Source organism: Salvia splendens, chromosome 16 (assembly GCF_004379255.2).
Source record: "Salvia splendens isolate huo1 chromosome 16, SspV2, whole genome shotgun sequence".
NCBI classification, from domain to species: Eukaryota; Viridiplantae; Streptophyta; class Magnoliopsida; order Lamiales; family Lamiaceae; genus Salvia; species Salvia splendens.
This window is the reverse complement of record NC_056047.1, coordinates 11408756-11430290: the sequence shown is the minus strand read 5'-3', so window position 1 is coordinate 11430290 and position 21535 is coordinate 11408756. Positions and strand designations below refer to the sequence as shown.

At 38.0% G+C, this 21535-nt stretch overlaps 1 protein-coding gene across 3 annotated transcripts; it reads left to right on the top strand.

Annotated features, from left to right (window-relative positions):
* Positions 1 to 4498: 4498 nt before the first annotated feature.
* LOC121771474 (nuclear pore complex protein NUP155-like) lies at positions 4499 to 20869 on the top strand. Of its 3 annotated transcripts, XM_042168259.1 has the most exons (13): positions 4499 to 4954; positions 7223 to 7392; positions 9445 to 9571; positions 10580 to 10842; positions 10978 to 12622; positions 12703 to 12915; positions 13077 to 13324; positions 13408 to 13819; positions 13994 to 14190; positions 14434 to 14791; positions 19867 to 20085; positions 20191 to 20519; positions 20612 to 20869. In XM_042168259.1, the coding sequence occupies exons 1-13, from the start codon at positions 4793 to 4795 to the stop codon at positions 20718 to 20720; spliced, it is 4452 nt and encodes a 1483-aa protein (XP_042024193.1). In that variant the 5' UTR covers positions 4499 to 4792; the 3' UTR covers positions 20721 to 20869. The 3 variants fall into 3 exon arrangements, with proteins under 3 accessions (XP_042024193.1, XP_042024194.1, XP_042024195.1); XM_042168260.1 differs by lacking the exon at positions 7223 to 7392 and having other exon boundaries at positions 4822 to 4954; XM_042168261.1 differs by lacking the exons at positions 4499 to 4954; positions 7223 to 7392 and having other exon boundaries at positions 10580 to 10639; positions 10717 to 10842.
* Positions 20870 to 21535: the final 666 nt, after the last annotated feature.

The window sequence follows — 21535 nt, the reverse complement described above, 5'->3', positions numbered from 1 at the left end:
GCATATATATCATATAATATTAGTAAATTTAAATTAAAACTATATTTTTATTTAAAAAAATATATATTCTTCGGTTATTTTGAACACCGACATATCAATATGTGTCGATATCAATATGTATGTATCTTTAATTTATATTATTCGATCTCAAATTATTTATCTCACATTGTCTATAACTATCTCAGTTATTGATTGTTCACGTTATAATTGTTTCTGCCGTGGTAATTAAAAAAAATGCGACAATTGTTAACATTAATTTGGACCCCCCAATACTGAAATCCTGCGTCTGCCACTGCCAGCCTTACATATCAGTAGATGCATCAGGCAAAAATTAGCCTTTTTCATTAACTAGAGAATTGAAGACAAACTGATTTTAGAGAAACCAACTAATAAAATTCCATAAATGATGGTATTGGAGGTCTGGTTCCAGATTTTGATTTGAAATAATCCAAACTCGTCCAAATTATCGAGAACCACACACAGTTTTCTTTGTCTAAAACAACAAAGAATGATCAAAATTTTAATAGGTAAAAATGAAAACTATTAATGGAAAATGCATTGATGATACATTGCTACACTTTAAAACATCCCATGACCGCTAAAACTTTATACAGATTTATATTGATGACAAGAACCTTTTAAAATGGAATGAAAAACACTACTACAGTTTATAAGATATTGTACAGTAATTGATGTTTACTTCATATTTTAATATTTGAGACCAAGAACAAAAGTGGACCTTTGAAATGTAGTTGAACACGTCATTATTTAATGGAAACAATTATCTTAAATTAAATATATTTTTTTTAATTATCAAGGATATCCAACGGCGGCCCCAGTGACTATTCTCTGCGCTGATTTATAGGTACCTCAAAGGGTGGAACAACTGGCCCAAGAATTTAAAGCTGCTCCATACCCAAAGGCAGGGATCGATCCCCTGACTATTTGGTTAAGGATTGACGAGTCCCATGCCACTCGACCACTCCTTGGTTAAATTAAATATTTTTTGCGACGCACTCCAAAGCAGTCCTTGCCTTATGGCTTTTAAAATATGGTTGTCACCTAATCACAATTGAATTTGATTTAGGTATCTAATGATGTCGTACGTTATTGAAAAGTGAAAATCACTTTCACTCATTACTAAATTTAGTTTTTATTAATTGGTGAAGATGCTTAAATAAGGGAAATACAAAATGAGGTAGAGTGAGTTGGGGAAGTATTTTACAATTATCTTGTTTAGGCCCAACTCTAAAAGTATTTAAAATATTTCATACAATACGGAATTAAGCTGAATAAATAATCCTTAAGAATAAAGATTATTAAATTCAAATTGTAACTTTAATATTATAAATCGAACTCGTACAAAACTTAATTAGCGTCTTGGTGTTTTCCATGCACTTGAATATATAATTAAATTAAATTTGACTAGGAATATAAAAGTACAAAACTTCATTTGAGATGTCAAAACTCACAACAACATACGATTCAACGCAAAGTCGTTCACACAACAAGGCAATCAAAAACACTTTAATCAACGAGATCGTCTAAGCAAAAACATTACACGACGTGTTTCACTTATTCCATGACGTTTCGGAATATAAAAGGGAATGAAAAAAGAGAGCATGACACTCATAGAAGCTCCAAACACAATTTGAGGAGTGTTTGTTCCACCTATCACTACTACTAGTGATCCTACTGTGACAACTTACTTTTCCAACGACACTTGTGGGCTTGAGAGCTCTCTATGTCCGCCCTGCAACCTGGCATGCAAGTTATGGTCAACATGTTCGTGCCTGAAAAGATGCTATTAACTCAAAACTCCACCAGGCAAGGGGTTAATGGTGTCATGATTGAATTAAGTCAGATGATGACTTTGTATTTGGCATAGAGAACAATGTAATTGGAGAAGCGTCTTTTTCATTCAGATTTCATTAGTGGTGATCCTATGTTGGAACAGAAGACGAGCTAATTTGGACAGATACTGCGTAACTCCGGCTTCTTCTCAGACTTGACATCCTACTTTCCCAATGACACATGTATACTTGAGAGCTACAATGTAATGCCATCTCTGGACACTGAGATGGACTTATTCGACACCATATTGGAGGGGTCGAGCTACGATATTTCTTCGCTAGCAACTGGATCTTTTGAATGAACTAGGATAATTTTTTATGCAAATTATTTTTATCTCGCATCATCTTGCGCAAACTTGCACTGATTTCTTCACTCTTTGTGGCGTTTGTCGTTGTAGGGCGAGGTCCTTATTTAGATACAAGTTTCCTTAATACAGTTAAGCATTAAGGCCCTGTTTGTTTGATTAGGATTGTAGCTTAAAGAACGCTATAATCCCTTATTCGTCTATGTTAGTCTCTCCTTTTCTGACTCATGCTAAACTTTTTTTCTCAATTTATTTTTTTTTGCAATTTTTGTCTTTGACGTCTGTCGTTTGATTGCTCCAACACTTGAATCACTTACTAGGAGTGATTTATCTAAAGAGTGAACTACGCAAATGGTCCCTGGACTATGTATTTTGCACGTCAATGGTCCCTGAACTTTAAAAATATCGTAGATAGTCCCTGAACTAAGGGATAATCACATTTTTGATATTTTTTCACTTTTTAGTCTTATTCTATACCAAAAATACCCCCAATTTTGGCCTACCACAAACTTTACTTTATATACTACATCATCCATTTCTTAATTTTGACTTTGATTTTATTTTCACCACATTGAGCATATTAAGTGGGAAAATAAAATAAATCAATTCAAGCCATAACATATATAGAAATAATGTGAAATAAAAATTTTGTGGTATTATGTTCAGTCATTCAAATTGCGAATGCTTATGTTCCTATCAAGCATAAAAAATTCTATTTGTAAAATATCATCAAACTTTTGATATATTATGCATTAATCATTATACAAAATTAATGAAAGATATAGTAGGAGTACAAAACTATTAATTAGTATATCAAAATTTTAAATGTGCAAGTTAGAATTTAACCTTCCAAAACAAATTAATTTGATTAATAAAAAAAGTACAGGAAAATAAAATAAATCAAATTCAAGCCATAACATATATAGAAATAATGCGAAATAAAAATTTTGTGGTATTATGTTCAGTCATTCAAAATTACGAATGCTTATGTGTTCCTATCAAGCATAAAAAATTCTATTTGTAAAATATCATCAAACTTTTGATATATTATGCATTAACCATTATACAAAATTAATGAAACATAGGAGTACAAAACTATTAATTAGTATATCAATGTGCAAGTTAGAATTTAACCTTCCAAAACAAATTAATTTGATTAATAAAAAAAGTATAAAAACAAAGATTGAATCGAAAGTTGAAGCTGAATATCAATTTTTTGAAAATATATAAAATTCAATGTGGTGAAAATAAAATCAAAGTTAAAATTAAGAAATGGATGATGTATATAAAGTAAAGTTTGTGGTAGGCCAAAATTGGGGGTATTTTTGGTATAGAATAAGACTAAAAAGTGAAAAATATCAAAAATGTGATTATCCCTTAGTTCAGGGACTATCTACGATATTTTTAAAGTTCAGGGACCATTGGCGTGTAAAATGCATAGTCCAGGGACCATTTGCGTAGTTCACTCTTATCTAAATTAAGTTCTCAATCAATTACTATATACTATAATATGCAAATTTATGTCGATTGTATGAATAATTTATTACAAGTTTCTTGTTGAATATTGACCATATATAATGCCGCGAGCATTCTTGGCTGCTTGAATTTCATAATGTTCGCCTCTTTTCTTCTCTATATATTGACAAAAGCAACATTTTGCTATTTTTTTAAAAAAAAACTCTATTTTTATTGGTTAAATTTAGTAAATATTTTCTTCTGTATGTTTTTTCACTTGCTATTGTATTTATTTTGTTGAAATTAAGCTATTTTAATTTAAAAACTATCTCATTATTCTTTGACATATATTTCAAACCAAGTTGTATGTATAACGTTGAGTATTTCTAAATTATTTTATAGTACTATTATTTTTATATTTATCTATTTTTAATTTCAATGCAAATAATATTATTTTATAATCTTTTATCATGTATTTTGTAGAACTTTCAATTTATTTGATTATTTTAAGTAAATAAAAGTTATAGTAACATAATTCCGACATATTTTCAAACACAATAATCATATTCCCCTAGGATTATATTTAAGAATTCACATTCCTTGGAATAAAAAATCTCAAAAATCATATTCCCAGAAATCATAATCCCAAGAATGATTTTTCTTGAAAACATTATTTTTATGACAAACAACCATGACCAAAGAGTTTATTTTATTCATCGTTCAATTTTCTTGTTAATTCATAATTGTAACATACGTCAAGCAAACACAAATGTAAAATTTATTATGAAAAATTAATCACAGTATATTCTAAAATTACGACAACTATTTTCCAATAAATCGGAAAAATTCAATGAGATTCAATTCAATTCAATTTTCTCGGTTGGTTTTGAAAGTAGCTTAATTCGACCGCCAAAGCCAAAAACCCTAATTCGCTAATCCCTCCAAAAACCCACCTCCTAAACCCCGTCCCCCCTTCCCAATTTCTCTTCACACCAGAAAATTCAATAATTTGCTCCATTTCCCCTGAGTCCACAGAATATTCCATACTAGCCCATCTAGGGCTTGAATTTGCAGTGTTGCTTTTCAAGCCCTATTTTTCAACTTGATTTCATAATCTCTCACGGTCGTAGGATAAGGGATTCGGTTAAACAGTTCGAATTACTTCGTTTCTAGTTGAAGATGGTTGCTTGGGAGAATGAGGTAGTGATGCGAGACGTCACCAATGCGGGTGTGATCGTTAGCGATCGCATTGGCAGGGAAATTGTGGCGCAGCTCGACCTCGAAGATGCTTTAGAAGCATCTAGATACTCTAGCCATCCTTATTCTACTCACCCCCGCGAGGTATGTTTTGCAGCTATTTTGTAATTTTTATGACGCCGATTGAATTAATTGAGCACATTATGTTTTGCCGTTGTTTATCACTGTAGTGGCTGCAATGTTCAAGGTATAGAAATATGCGTAACAATGTAGTTGGATAGCTGCATCACTTGAAAAATATATACTTGAAATGGGTAAATTATGCGATTTATGCACAAAATAGCCTGCGTAGCCATTGCGTTTTTATTGGAGCCGTGCAATTTAGGAGGTTTTGCATGATAGCGAAGTAGATCTACGTTTTTCTAACTGCCATGCTGCACTGTGATCAGGACTCTGCCTGATGGCTTTCATGTGTTTGCCCAAAATATAGGATATACAGTATCTTTTAGTAGAGTAGTTTTACTCATTGCTGATAGTAGAGCAGTTTCACTCATTGCTGATAGATGATCAGGCTGTTTCTGCTGTTGTAAGTGGGCTGAGGAAGTGGTGACTACACTAATGCTAGGCTTTCAAAATATGCAAGGTGCCAGTGATATTGTATTAGCAAAAAGCTAAAAAATCCTTTGATTCATCTCCAGTAACAAACTTTTGTATATTTCATCTTATCACCTAAAATAAAAACTACAACAGAGAACAAGATTATAAAAGGAATATTAATGTGACACTGAAAAGTGACCTGTAAATCACCCTTCATATCATGTCATAGCAGCATTTTAAAGCATGTAATTTGCATTTTTCATTATGTCATTGTGGAAAAGTGAAGCACGAGAACTAGGGACTGTGCTTGTGTAATGCCTTTTTAATAGTAAATCACTAAATCAAGTTACGGGTCAACCTAAACTTAGGGATAACTAATAATAAAGGAATGAAGATCCTCTGCTGCATGGAAGAGTTCTGAAATGCATATGATAGAGGGCATTCTGTGACAAGGTATTGTTTATTGAAATGTTTGTTTGTGTACTTGAACTATAGTCCTTATGTATATTGCTAAAACTTCTAAAATTCTTGCAGTGTTATAGCATTTTATTTTATTTTAGATACTGAAAGGAATCACCAATGTGTTGGAAAAAGGTCTAGTGAATTGTTATGTCATGGTATGGTTAGAAACGGTCACAGTCACTGAGGATATGGAAATATGGTGTCGGCCCAGAGGAGCATTGTGCCACTAGGCATTGATATCATCTTGAAAATTGAACATTCGTTGGTTATGTGTTGTTTCAAATTCTAAAGGTTTCGACTGTCCAATTCTAAACGTAACAATGTAGTTGGAATTGCTTTGGCTTTGGGATCTCTTGGAAGTTTATCTCTTTCTTGAATAAAAATAATATCAGGTTAGGGTTGGGTTTGAACTTGAAGTTGGGTTTTGGGAGTATATTTGGGTTGGGGTTAGTTCCTCCATATATTTGTATCCTTTTATTTTCCTAGTCTCATCTTCGTAATGGAAGTTTTTTTTCATTTGTTTCTTCACATTTTACCCTGGATCTTCTTCCAAACCATGGAGGTTTTTGTTCACATTCTCAAAACAAATCTGAAAATGTAAATCAAATGATCCTTTATTTCTGTTACATATTTTCTTGTCCTTGTTTTCATCACATCTTCCAAAGTTATTTGAAAGCTCCTACATTTGAGGAACTCCATTTTTTACTTGTGGTTAATTATGAGTAAGTTTTCTACCTTTGACACAATGCAGAAACTCTATTCGTCTCTAACAGTATTACGTATTAAACTAGCACCTGGGGTGCGGCACGCACGGGTCTCCGCCGGAATAAAAGTTGTGGTCTAGTGTATCTAAAGAGTTGTGGTCTAGTGTATCAAAAGAGCTGGAGATGTCCTAGGTAACACTAGAACCCATAAAACCTGGGAACTTTATTGACAAAAGGCCTTAACTGTTAAGGGAACAGTTGTCCTGATGTTGGTCTATTTGGCTAGAATACAATTGGAGGAAGAATTCCGACATTATGGAGGAATACATTGATGAGGTATTGGGGAGGATTAAATATAGGTTGCATGGCGTTTCATGCCACAGATTCCAAAGCCATCCTTGCACGGGATTTGATATTATTGACAGTACTATGCATGCCTGTAATAGTTTGTAAATGGTACTATGACAAAACAACCGGTTGGAATGTAATAAATTTTCATTAATGGTGTAACTCTGTCCATTATTTGAACCGTCTGGATGACACTCCAGATTTTAATTAATTCCCATTTTCAGATTATACTATTCTTGTTTTGACCTGTCACTCCCTTGCTTTAGAACCTATGTTTTATGCCTTCATGTGCATGTTGCAGTGGCCTCCTTTGGTTGAAGTTGTAGACACATGGGAGTTGCCCCCAGTGCTGATTGAAAGGTACAACACTGCCGGTGGAGAAGGAACAGCTCTATGTGGAATATTTCCAGAAATACGGCGGGCTTGGGCATCTGTTGATAACTCCTTGTTTCTTTGGAGATTTGATAAGTGGTCAGTTTTTTATTTAATTACTCCCTCCGTCCGGCAATAGGAGTCCCGTTTTTCCATTTCGGGACGTCCGCTAATAAGAGTCCCGGTTCCCTTACCATATTTGGCAATAAAAACAACCCCTACTTATTCACATAAATATAAAAAATGCCCCAAATTAATTCCCTAATTTCCTACCCCAATCCCCTCATCTCTACCCTCATTTGTGTGATTCACTTTCTCTCTCTATGTCTCACTCTCTCATTCTCTCTCTCTCTCTCTCTCTCTCTCGGGAAACGTAATCGCTCACCGCGCCTGCCGCCTCCACTGCCTCCATCGCCCGCCGTCTCCACCACCTCCTATCAAAACCCTAATCGCCCGCCTTTTTTCCTCTCTCTGAAATGGAATACAGTCCAAAACATTGCCCTAATCCCCTTGATCTTCTTCCTACCCTTTGGCCACCTGTGCCTTTGGCTGGTGTTACAGAGGGCTTGTCCATTATGAAGCTCATCGAGGAAACACTAGACAGAGATGGGGAGTTGGAAAGAATCAGAGATGCAGTTTTGATTCATTAATCTGCGTTAGTGTCATGTTGTGTGCCTGATTTGTGAAATTAATTGTTGTATCAAGTGTGATTTTTAGAGCTGTTAATTTTGCAAAATTTGTTCTTGAAAAATCAATTCTTGTGTCCTCTGCAGTGTTTGCTCTTTGATTCAAATTTGGTGTCGATTCATTAATTGTCTTTTGAAATCAATTCAAAACGGATTTGAAATTAAAGTGAAAATTTCACAGTGTGTGTTTAGCTAGAAATCTGGTTCTGTTTAGGGTGTTTAGATCTTAGTATTGTGACTGCAATTAGTGTGATTTGGTGATACACAATTTGAAACTAAAAACAAGAATTCAAAAAATAAAAATATGAAAGTCAGAAAATTTTGGTATAAAAGCTAAATTTATAAATTAAACATTTTAAGTGGGACCCAAATTCCACTATCACACTCTATTTATTACACACTCAAACTCTTTCTTAAAACCCGCGCCACTTGTGAATGGAACTGCTATTGCTGGACGGAGGGAGTACTTATTAACATGAATATCTTGACTAGATTTTAAATGACAAATACACATAGTTTGTCATACCATAAAGGGTTGATTAAGGAAGTTAGGAGCATCAATTAATCAATATGTGATTCTTGTGATATTCTTCAATCATTAAATTTCTGTTAGTTTTCTTTGTGTTGCATTGTAAAGTATCTGTGGAAAGCTTATGCATGTAGCATCTTTTGGATTCAAACTCTGAGTGGTAAGATGTAGTGCAGATTATGGAAGGTAATTTCAAGCATTTCAATTAGGAATGAAGTCTGCTGTATGCTGTCCTCCATAGAGCATTAAAGAGGGGACAGAGACTTCCATGATTATAGATCACGCGAGATTTGGCATTGATCATGCAATAGTATAGTTTCAGAGAATAAGATCAACCTGGAAGCGTGTGTTATTTTTTCATACTTATAAAATTCAATATTCATACGTGCAATTTATACTTTAATTGGAATCATTACCATCTTTTTACATTTGTTATATGTCTGTGCTATCAACTTATCAGATATTTTTATCATTAGAACATATTATCATCAGTGGAAAGTTTGCTACTCCCACCATAACAGATGATCATACATCCAAGACTCTGTAGTCCCAGCACATACTTTGTTATTTTTCTGCATTAAATTTGATTGTTACTGACCTATTATCTGCATCAAGAGTTTAACTAAGATTCCTGTATACATTATAGTCTATGGGGCCTGGGCCCAAACAAATACGGAGTAGTTATTTCCTTATAAAATTTATGGCCACTTTAAAGTGTGGGTAATGACAAACTATGTCGTTTTACCCTAACCAGACTTGGTTTTAATGGAGATATCAAATCAGATATAGAACCCTAGTTCTTCAGAACACCATTGACCATTCCGAAAGACATGGATGCATTTACTGGCATCCACCTTGCAGTTGTCCTACTCTTTGTTAGTAGAAAAGAAATGTCTTCTATCTTACATTTCATTCATGTAATGCTTTGTAATGTAGGGATGGTCAATGTCCAGAATATAGTGGGGAGGAACAGGCTATCTGTGCTGTGGGTCTTGCAAAATCCAAGCCTGGTGTTTTCATTGAAGCTATTCAGTATCTTCTAGTTTTGGCAACTCCTGTGGAGGTATTCCATTCTTTCATGCGTGCAATATTTCACATTTTCCACTTTTCTAGGTTTTGATGTATGTTTCTTTTTTTGTCATACATGGCTGGAATGTGAGTTTTGCCTATAAATTAGCTTAAATTATACTTGACACACATTTATTGTACTCTGAGATGTTTAAGCTCTATTTGAGTTTTTCAATGCATCTAATATTATTTCTCATACTTGTAAATACACATTTAACAATTGATTAAATATATCGAGTATAATTTTATTTCAAGGATCCAACACTAAATTTGTAATTCTGCAGTAAATTGATGTTTAATGGGGATTTGATGATAATATTAACAGAATTGCATTATTTTATCAATTATTCCTAACCATTTGCCGGACTAATGATGATGTGGCATTTAACTAACTAACTAACTAACTATTTTCTGTTTAACTAAAAATTAGCCCCACACATTTCATTTCCTTTCGTTTCTGTTTCTTTTGCTTATTTGTTTCTTTGCTCCTTCTTAACGGCTTCTATCAGGAATACTGCTATCGCCTTATTACTCAAACCATCGCCTTTTATATGTCTCATTGCTGACCATGACTGGGAGTGTCATATATGATATTAGGACTGCAGGGCTGCCCTAATTCACTCAAGCCTCTTGTGCATGCTTTTCTTAGCTAGGCTATGTTATTTATTCTGGCAAGTAACTTTATCATTCAATTTTTAATTTAGTCTCATCTACTCTTTTACTGTTCTACTATTGATTTGGAAAAATCATGATCCTTCATGGACTTTCAATCTTCATGAAAATGCATAATGATATCTTTGTAGCCACCCCCCCCCCCCATTGAACCTAGAGTTGCTTGCCTCACATTTTTCTTCTCAATGTGAGTGCGGTGCCCACTGTAATGCTGTTTCTCATTATTTCTGGACTTGATGTGTCATGCAATATTACATCCGGGATATTTTTCTCTCTATGTTTTATTTCTCCCCCCTCTTTTCATCTTATGAGTGTACTTTCTGTCAATCAGCTGATTCTTGTTGGAGTATGTTGTTCTGGAAGCTCTGATGGAACCGATCCATATGCTGAGGTTTCACTTCAACCGCTGCCTGAATATACAATTCCTTCTGATGGAGTGACTATGACTTGCATCACTTGCACTGACAGGGGCCATATTTTTCTCGCTGGCCGAGATGGTCATGTTTATGAGTTGCAATATACAAGTGGTTCAGGTTGGAAAAAGCGGTGCCGTAAAGTTTGTCTTACTGCTGGTCTGGCAAGTGTAATTTCAAGGTACTTTCTCTGCTCCATTTGCTTGGTAGTTGGTGCAGATCTCATATTCCCTGATGTTCTATTGTTCTTAGGTCTTACTAAAAAACAGCTTGAATTTACTTATTTCCTCTCCTCTCTCTTTGATCTACTCTTTAGGTGGGTTGTGCCTAATGTTTTTAAATTTGGAGCTGCGGACCCCATTGTTGAAATGGTTGTTGATTCCGATAGACACGTTCTATATGCTCGCACAGAAGATATGAAAATACAAGTATTCTCTCTTGGGTTGAATGGAGATGGCCCATTCAAGAAGGTTGCAGAGGAGAGAAATTTGATCACTCAGAGGGAGTCAAACTATGGTGGCAGGCAACAAGCTGGGCAAAGGGCCCCTGCTCGACCTACAAAATCTTCAATAGTTTCCATATCACCTTTATCCCCTTTAGAATCAAAATGGTTGCATCTTGTTGCTGTTTTATCAGATGGACGGAGGATGTATCTCTCGACTAATCCATCTGGTGGAAATAATGGTGCTGTTGGAGGTTTGGCTGGGCTTGGTAAACCAAGTTGTTTAAAGGTTGTAACAACAAGACCATCTCCTCCCATTGGGGTGAGCGCTGGACTTTCTTTTGGTGCGCTATCTCTTGCGGGAAGATCCCAGAGCGATGATCTTTCCCTGAAGATTGAATCTGCATATTATTCTTCTGGAACACTTGTCCTTTCTGATTCTTCTCCATCTGCTGTCTCATCACTCTTGCTTGTAAATAAGGATCCTAGTACTCAATCTCTTTCATCTGCTAACTTGGGAACGGGGGCAAGGGGTTCTCGTGCACTTAGAGAATCAGTATCATCTATTCCAGTTGAAGGCAGAATGCTTTATGTGGCAGATGTTTTTCCCCTGCCAGATACAGCATCCATTGTGCAGTCTCTGTATTCTGAACTAGAACTCTGTGGATCATGGGGATCCTGTGAGAAGACTTCAGTTAAACTTTGGGCTAGAGGTGACCTTTCAACCCAACATATATTACCAAGAAGAAAAATTGTTATATTTAGTACCATGGGTATGATGGAAGTAGTTTTTAATCGACCAATTGACATTCTGAGGAGATTTTTAGAATCTAATTCGCCAAGATCACTACTAGAGGACTTCTTCAACCGTTTTGGTTCTGGAGAGGCAGCTGCAATGTGTTTGATGCTTGCTGCACGGATAGTTTATACTGAGAACTTCATTAGCAATGTTGTTGCTGAGAAAGCAGCCGAAGCTTTTGAGGACCCTAGAGTTGTTGGAATGCCACAATTAGAGGGAAGTGGTGCATTGTCTAACACTAGAACTACAGCTGGGGGATTCAGCATGGGTCAGGTTGTTCAAGAAGCTGAACCTGTATTTTCAGGTGCTCACGAAGGCCTCTGCCTGTGCACTTCGAGGTTGCTGTTGCCATTGTGGGAGCTTCCTGTTTTTGTCATTAACGGTGGCTCAGGATCTCCTGATACTGTATCTGAAGATGGAATCGTATCATGTAGACTTTCTGTTCAGGCAATGCATGTACTTGAAGACAAAATTTGCTCCCTGGAGAAGTTTTTGAGGTCTAGGAAGAACCAGAGGCGTGGACTCTATGGCTGTGTGGCTGGTTTAGGAGACATAACTGGCTCGATTTTGATTGGAAGTGGATCAGATCTTGTTGCTGACAGAAGTATGTCGCGGAATTTATTTGGTTCATACTCCCATAATGTGGATTCTAGTGAGAGTGGGTCGTCAAATAAGAGACAACGACTCCCGTATAGTCCTGCTGAGCTGGCTGCCATGGAGGTGCATGTTTATTTTTTTGAAACTTATTCAATTGTCTTTAAAAAACTCAATATTTGGATTACTAATTGGGTCTTTTTTAGGTAAGGGCTATGGAGTGTATCAGGCAATTGCTTCTGAGATGCAGGGAAGCCCTTTTCCTACTCCAACTTCTTTCTCAACACCTTCTGGCACGCTTGATTCAAAACTTTGATGCAAGTACTAGGCAAACTGTAGTGCAGTTGACATTCCACCAATTAGTTTGTTCAGAAGATGCAGACCAGCTTGCAACAAGGCTCATATCTGCTTTAATGGAGGTGATTAAGAACATTGCTTGTTCGGCATTTCATCACATTTTTGCTTGTTTTTAGGTCATTTACTTACTAAATTATGCATTGCACTCACCTTGCATTGGTCCAGCACATCAATGCCCCTTTATGAATCTCTGTCTCACATTTACTACCATTCATTTATCCAGTATTACACTGGTCCTGATGGCAGGGGCACTGTAGATGATATTAGTAATAGACTTCGGGATGGCTGTCCAAGCTATTACAAAGAAAGCGATTACAAGTTTTATGTAGCTGTTGAATATCTTGAGAGAGCTGCCGCAACTTCTGATACACAAGAAAGGGAAAATCTGGCCCGGGAGGCTTTCAACAATTTAAGCAAAGTTCCAGAGTCTGCTGATTTGCCAACTGTGTGCAAACGTTTCGAAGATTTGAGGTTTGTTATGTCCCTGGCAATTTCCGAACTGTATATTTATTTGCATTTACATGTTAAGCTTGACATAATTCGATAAATTGCAGATTCTATGAAGCTGTAGTTCGATTATCTTTGCAGAAGGCCCAGGCTGGGGATCCAGCTGGAGATGCTTTCAATGAGCAAATCGATGCTGGGATCCGACAACATGCTCTTTCTCGACGTATGCAGTGTTATGAAATTATCACTAATGCTTTGCGTTCTCTCAAAGGTGATGCTTTGAGGAAGGAATTTGGGTCGCCTATCAAACCTGTCCTCCAAACTGCCCTTGATCAAGCTTCTCGCAAAAAATATATATGCCAGATCATTCAACTTGGCATTCAATCATCTGATAGAGTCTTCCATGAGTATCTATATCGAACATTAATTGAGTTAGGCCTTGATGATGAGTTATTGGAATATGGGGGCCCTGACTTGGTGCAGTTTTTGCAAAATGCAGGACGTGATCCTACACATGAGGTCTCACTCCTTTTCTCTATATTTGATTCAGATAGGTTAAATTAATATTTGTTGAGATTTATTTTTCAAAATCATTAGAATGACATCTCTGGGTTCTCAGGAGTAAGTTTTTCCCCTGGTTTTAGTTCAAAGTCATTTTGCACTTGTTTATATTATTCTCCTTTGTTGGTCCAGCCCTTTTCCTTGGTTGCATCTTCTTCTCCCATGGGTCATTCCAGAGTTCAGCTTGCTTCTAATCAGATAAAGTACTCTGAGCTTCTGGCACGGTATTATGTCCTGAAGCGTCAGCATGTTCTTGCTGCTCAAATATTGTTCAGGCTAGCGGAAAGGCATTCAACTGAAGCTGTGGATACCCCAACTCTTGAGCAAAGGTTTGTGACTTAATTGCATATGAGTGCATGCATGATTTGACTTGTACATGACTGTGGATATATTATTTGCTATGTAGTTGTCACTCATTTTGATTTGACAGGTCACACTTGTGTGCATACATGGATGAATGTTCACCGTTTATTTGCAATGCTTATAATTGACTTAGATGAGACATCAACCTGTATATAAACCTAATCTGTCTTCAGCTAGCTCTTTGTGACCTTTCATTGCTTTGATGACAGACGTCAGTACTTGAGTAATGCTGTTCTGCAAGCGAAGAGTGCCAGTGAGAGTGATAGCCTCAATGTTTCGGTCCGGGGTGCTATTGATAATGGTCTTCTTGATTTACTTGAAGGAAAGCTTGCTGTTCTTCAATTTCAGATAAGGATTAAGGAGGAGTTGGAATCTATGGCCTCAAGATTGGACACTTCTCTGGATGGATCTGAATCTACCACAAATGGCTCAGCACCTACCAGTGGTCAGTCCAGTGATGCCAGTTTCATTGTTTCACTTCGAGATAAGGCAAAGGAACTGTCAATGGATATAAAAACCATCACTCAATTATACAATGAGTATGCTGTTCCATTCGAGCTCTGGGAGGTTAGTCATTCTGGAATAACTTTGTGAAGGCTGTATTGTTTTGTGAAGGCTGTATTGTTATTTCAAGACCTGTGTTTGCTGATAATTGTCAAAGTTACATGAAAGTTACAATAAAGAATATATGCCTGTCTTACATTAGATGCGTTGGATGAAAACTTCGACTGATTTTTATCCAAGTAGCACTAAATTATGATAAGTGAGTTAGCTAAGAAATGTTTGTAGCCCATGAAGCAAACAAAATGACTGATAAACCCTATGTTTATCCCTTATAGAGTACCTATGGATTTATTATGGAGAAAGGTCTAGTTTCTTCTTTGTTAACTTCTTATATTCCAGACTTGGAGTGATCATTTGTTATTTCATCAGAGAGATACGTCTGTTCAGTGAATTGCTTATTGTAAGTGGTCTTGTCAGCATATAAAGATGGGAGCTGCCTTATCTTATTTTATGTGCATGTGACCTCTATTTGTCTGAGACTGGCCAAGAAATTCCATAAAATTATACTTTCTTTCTGTTGATTGAACTTATAGAAAGACAGAAAAGTTGGTAATGATGTGATTAAAGAAGTGAACTGTATCGGATTATTCATTGCGTAAATGGAATTGGGATCCACATAATGCATATTCAAAGTTACCCACCTTAAGCTTTGCAGTTCTTTCTAGCCCTTACATGCTGCTTGAGAAACCATAATATTGTGTTACTCCCTCCGTCCCTACTTAAGAGTCCTAATTAGTTAGGGCACGTTTTTTTAGAAATGTAAAGAAAAATGGGTTGAATAATGTTGGGATTTACGCACACAAGGCTTTCACACCCTCAATAAGATCACACACACACTCACTGTTGTATGAGATCACACAATGCAGGAAACACACACACTCACACTTTGAGTATTGAAGATGATAATCTTGGAGAGAAAACTGGAAAACTCTTTATTGATAAAACTCTATTCTAAACTACATACATGGTGAGCTATTTAAAGCTCTATAATCACGTAGCAACTGCTACTAACTAACTACAAGAAGAATCAAGAAAGCAAGAAGAATAACCGCTACATCTCAGCTAACTAACTGCTGCTCCAACGGCTAGTTCGGCTAGGTTGCTTCTACCTTCTCGGTTCAAGACCGAGCTCCTTCCTCGGCTCAATACCGAACTCATTCTCGGCTTACAACCGAACTCTTCCTTCTCGGCTTACAACCGAACTCTTCCTTCTCGGCTCATTCCAGCTCAACGCCGAGCTTCCATACCGAGCTTCCATACCGAGCTTCCTTACCGCTGAGCTTACCGACTTCTGCCTTCTTCTTCTTCTTCTCGGCTAGTTCCAGGCTAGTTCCAGCTCGGTAAGCCGAGCTTACCGAACTCCTTTCTAGCCGAGCTTCTTCCAACTGAAATGAGCACTCCATTATTACAATTCTCCACCTGAGGGCTCATCTCAGTTCTTGCACAAACATTGATCCATTTCTTGCAATGATCAAACTTGTCTCTACCTAGAGACTTTGTTAGCATGTCAGCCGGATTGTGCAAGGTGTTAATCTTAACCACCTTCACTCTCCCCTTTTCAATCTCATCTCTATTCAGCTTGGATTTGTCCACCAAAATCCATGTTTTGTTCTTGAGTAAAGACTCTATTTCCTCATTCATGGCTTCAATCCATCTTTCTCTATCTTTACTCTGCATAGCTTCTTTATATGTGAGTGGATCTGCACCATCAATACCTTCAGCAGCACACAGAGCATAATACACAACATCAGAGAACTTTGTTGGTGGCCTTGTTTCTCTTCTAACTCTGTCCCTTGCAAGCTGATAGTCTCTGATAGAGTCTGATATAGGCTCACCAGCCTGGTTGCCCTGAGTTGGAGCCGCTTCTTTATCTGAATCAGACTCACTCCCTGAGTCAATAACTCCACCTGCTCCTAGGCCAACCCCCACAGGCTCCACCTTGAAGAAATCACCCTCATCTTCATTGGAGTCCGGCTTATCTTTCAGGAATGGCATCTGATCCTCCAAGAACACCACATCCCTACTCACCAAGACCTTCTGCTTACCGGGCTCAATGCACCAGAGCCTATACCCCTTAACACCTCTCTGATACCCCAGCAAGATACATTTCAGAGCCCTAGCTTCAAGCTTACTTTGCCTAGCATGAGCATAGGCTGCACACCCAAACACCTTGTATTTTGAGTAGTCACTGTGAGCTCCATACCACATGTAATCAGGAGTTTCAGATTTCAGGGCAGTAGATGGGCATTTATTGATGAGATAGGCTGCTGTATACACAGCCTCACCCCAGAATCTGCTGCTCAAACCAGACCCAAGAAGTAAGCACCTCACCCTCTCTAGGATTGTCCTATTCATCCTTTCCACAACACCATTTTGCTGAGGATTACCAGGAACAGTCCGGTGCCTCTTCATACCCTTCTCTTTACAGAACAGATCAAACTCAGCAGACAAGAACTCTAGGCCATTGTCTGTCCTTAAGCATTTAACACTTCTACCCTTCTCTAGCTCAACCTCCTTACACCATATCTTGAACTTTGTGAGTGTTTCAGATTTTTCTTTAAGAATATATACCCACAACTTTCTTGTATAGTCATCAATGATAGCTAGATAGTACTTTCCTCCACCAATTGAACACACCGGTGAAGGCCCCCAAAGATCACTATGTATGTAGTCTAAAGGGGCTGTAGAAGAGTGAATACCTGTAGGATAGGGTGCCTTCTTAGCCTTTCCAAGTATACATTGCTCACAGGGGTCCATCTTGTTGAAATCTCCAGAGATCAGACCCTTCCTGATGAGTTCTTTCAAGCTTCCTTCGGCTGGGTGGCCCAATCTCTTGTGCCATAGCATTATGGAATCATCTGACACTGCATTGCTTTCTCCATCAACAGCCTTAGCCTTCAGATAATAGAGAATATGCTCTCTGTCAGCCTCCATCATCACTGCATCTCCAGATTTCACAAACAATTTTCCTTGACTCATCAATATGGTGAACCCTTTCTGTTCCAGCATTCCCAATGAGATGAGGTTCCTCTTTACTTCTGGAATATACCTCACCCCAGTTAGGATCTTTATAGAGCCATCTTGTAGGCTTGGCTTTACCTTCCCTATTCCTTTGATCTGACAAATGTGGTTATTACCAAGAACAACCGTACCCGATGCTTCTTGAAGATCATGAAACCAGCTTCTATTGGGGCACATATGGAAGCTGCACCCCGAGTCCATAATCCACCTATGACTGACCCCACTGTCACTGATATTCATGAGTTGAGCAGGGGGATCAGCACTCTCCACACAATCAGATTGATTGTGTCCCTCTGAGGCCATCTTTCTCTTCCATGCATGACAATCTTTCTTCAAATGTCCAGGTTTCTTGCACCAATAGCAAGCTCTGGTTTCCTTCTGAGCATCTGAACTTGAGGGTTTAGGGCCCTCAAACTTCTTCTTGAAGTTCTGCTTCTTGAACTTCTTCACATTCAAGGCCTCTGCAGCTTGAACATTGGAGCTTGCAGAGCCTCTGTTGGCTGTCTTCTGGAGTTCTTTGGCCATCAAGGCTGAATAGACTTCTGCATAGGTGATAGGTTTATCTCTTCCATAGATAATTGCATCACTTAGCTGGTCATACGAGCTAGGCAAGGCATTCAATGTGAGAATGGCCTTATCCTCATCTGAGATCTTGACATCAACAGATCCCAGGTCATCAATGATCTTGTTGAACTCCTCTAGCTGCTCAATGATGGACCTATCTCCAGAAAAACTATAGGCATACAGCCTCTTCTTGAGATACAGCCGGTTTGCCAAGGATTTGGCCAAGTAAACTTCATCTAACTTGTCCAAGATCTCCACCGCAGTCTTGGCTTCTTGAACTTCCCTCAAGACCTTATCTCCAAGGCACAGAATCACTGCAGAATGTGCCTTGAGCTGCATCTCCTCCATCTTTGCCTGAGCCTTTTCATCAAGCACTGGAGCCTTTCCTTTCTCATCCGGTTTTGCAAGAACTGCCGCCAAGCCTTGTTGAATTAAAACCGCCTTCATCTTCATCTTCCACAGGCCATAATCATTCTTGCCTGTGAACTTCTCTGCATCAAGCCTTGCTGCCATCTCTGAAACCGTTTGATCCTCTGCAAATCAGCTTCAATATCCCTTTCCCACAGACGGCGCCACTTGTTGGGATTTACGCACACAAGGCTTTCACACCCTCAATAAGATCACACACACACTCACTGTTGTATGAGATCACACAATGCAGGAAACACACACACTCACACTTTGAGTATTGAAGATGATAATCTTGGAGAGAAAACTGGAAAACTCTTTATTGATAAAACTCTATTCTAAACTACATACATGGTGAGCTATTTAAAGCTCTATAATCACGTAGCAACTGCTACTAACTAACTACAAGAAGAATCAAGAAAGCAAGAAGAATAACCGCTACATCTCAGCTAACTAACTGCTGCTCCAACGGCTAGTTCGGCTAGGTTGCTTCTACCTTCTCGGTTCAAGACCGAGCTCCTTCCTCGGCTCAATACCGAACTCATTCTCGGCTTACAACCGAACTCTTCCTTCTCGGCTTACAACCGAACTCTTCCTTCTCGGCTCATTCCAGCTCAACGCCGAGCTTCCATACCGAGCTTCCATACCGAGCTTCCTTACCGCTGAGCTTACCGACTTCTGCCTTCTTCTTCTTCTTCTCGGCTAGTTCCAGGCTAGTTCCAGCTCGGTAAGCCGAGCTTACCGAACTCCTTTCTAGCCGAGCTTCTTCCAACTGAAATGAGCACTCCATTATTACAAATAAGTTAGTGGAATATGGGTCCCACTTATATATATTACCTTTATAACAAAATGTGAGTGGAATAAGTTGGTGGAATGTGGGGCCTACTTACCATTTATGGTAAAAGTGAAATAGGACTCTTAAGTTGGGACGGAGGGAGTAGTATGTATCTGTTGATTATGTTCTATGCACACAGCCGATGTTTTGCTTTCTAGTATCTACCTTTAGCATTCTTGAAAGAGTTAGTTTTTGTGGATCTTTGAGTCCAAATCTGCAATTTCTCATGAGTATGTTATTGCACTTCCAGATATGTCTGGAAATGCTATACTTTGCTAGCTATTCTGGTGATGCTGACAGCAGCATAGTGAGAGAGACCTGGGCTCGACTCATTGATCAGGCTCTTTCACGGGGTGGTATTGCAGAAGCTTGTGCTGTACTTAAGAGGGTTGGTTCTCATGTTTATCCTGGAGATGCAGCTATTTTGCCATTGGACACATTATGTCTTCACCTTGAGAAGGCAGCACAGGTAATATTTAGTTTTATCCAGTTGTATGCTACCCAAATGATTTTCTTGAGTGCTTATGTTTTATAACCGTTTCTAAATAAGTTTGTTGCCTGCTGATTTTTGTAGGATCGAGTGGCTTCGGGTGTTGAACCTGTTGGAGAAGAAGATATTGCAAGGGCTCTTCTTGCTGCTTGCAGGGGTGCAATAGAACCTGTTCTCAATACTTATGATCAGTTGTTATCAAACGGTGGTGTTTTGCCTTCTCCAAGTCTGAGGCTGCGTCTTCTTCGCTCAGTTCTAGTAGTCCTTCGTGAATGGTCAATGTCCATCATTGCACAGAGAATGGGCACTAGTGCTGCTGGAGCTTCTCTGATTCTTGGTGGACCATTTTCACTAGGGCAGAGTGCAGCTATAAATCAAGGTGTACGCGACAAGATCACTAGTTCCGCAAAGAGGTAAATAACCTTTTCTAGCTCTTTATATTGTAGTAGTATGTTTTTAAATCCTGACATTCCATCAATAACACCCCCGATTCTGTAAACGCCAGGTGCATGACCGAGGTGCGGAGGTTGCCCCTTCCTCAGCATCAATCCGAGGCCGTCTATCGAGGTTTTAGGGAGCTCGAAGAGTCACTCTTGAGTCCGTTTTCTTTTTAGCGGTTGTAAGTCTGCTTTTCTGGGCTTATTGTTGTATGAATTTTATGCGTGGTGCCTACTGCTTTATTCAATCACAAATAGTAGCTTGAGATTATCGAGTCAAATTCGATTGATTACACAGTGCAAAAATCACTATCCTCTTTCTTGCCCCTTTTCTTGCAGCCAGTCAAGTCATTAGCTGTGTTACTGTGTATGTTGTTGATAATCCTAAGACCCATCTACGGCTGCAATCGATTGTTTGCTCTACGACAATGATAGTAGTATATGATCTCAAATCTCCATTATTTTTAGTTGTCAATATTGTTGAATGATTCGTGGCTTCATCTACCCAGAAAGTCAAAGGGGAGATGGATCTAGCCTACTGAGTCACAGTTGATTAGGATTTATCTGAAACTAAAACGAATATTGACTAATTAACTATATAATCCAACCAACTTTATCCGTCCAGCTTTCAAACCCTTTTTTTTCTTTTAGAAGAGGCCCTTTATAGCTAACATCTGTTTGATTTACATGGGTTGTTTCAACTAATTGCTTGTCCCACTCGAATTTGATTTTACTACTAATAATCTAATATGGTTGCTTTCTCGAGCGGATAACAACGTTGTCAAACAAAAAGTATTGTAGTTGATTGGGCTAAGGGAATGGAATTTAATTGGCCCTCCATAATGTTGATTGATTAAGATGGGTGGAAACTGATAATTGCATTTGTCAAATATCAAGGCCGGTGCTTATAATACCAATTAATTGGAATTTATTATTTTTTTTCCTAAGATAAGATAATGGATAGTGTTTTGTATGATATACTACTACACAAT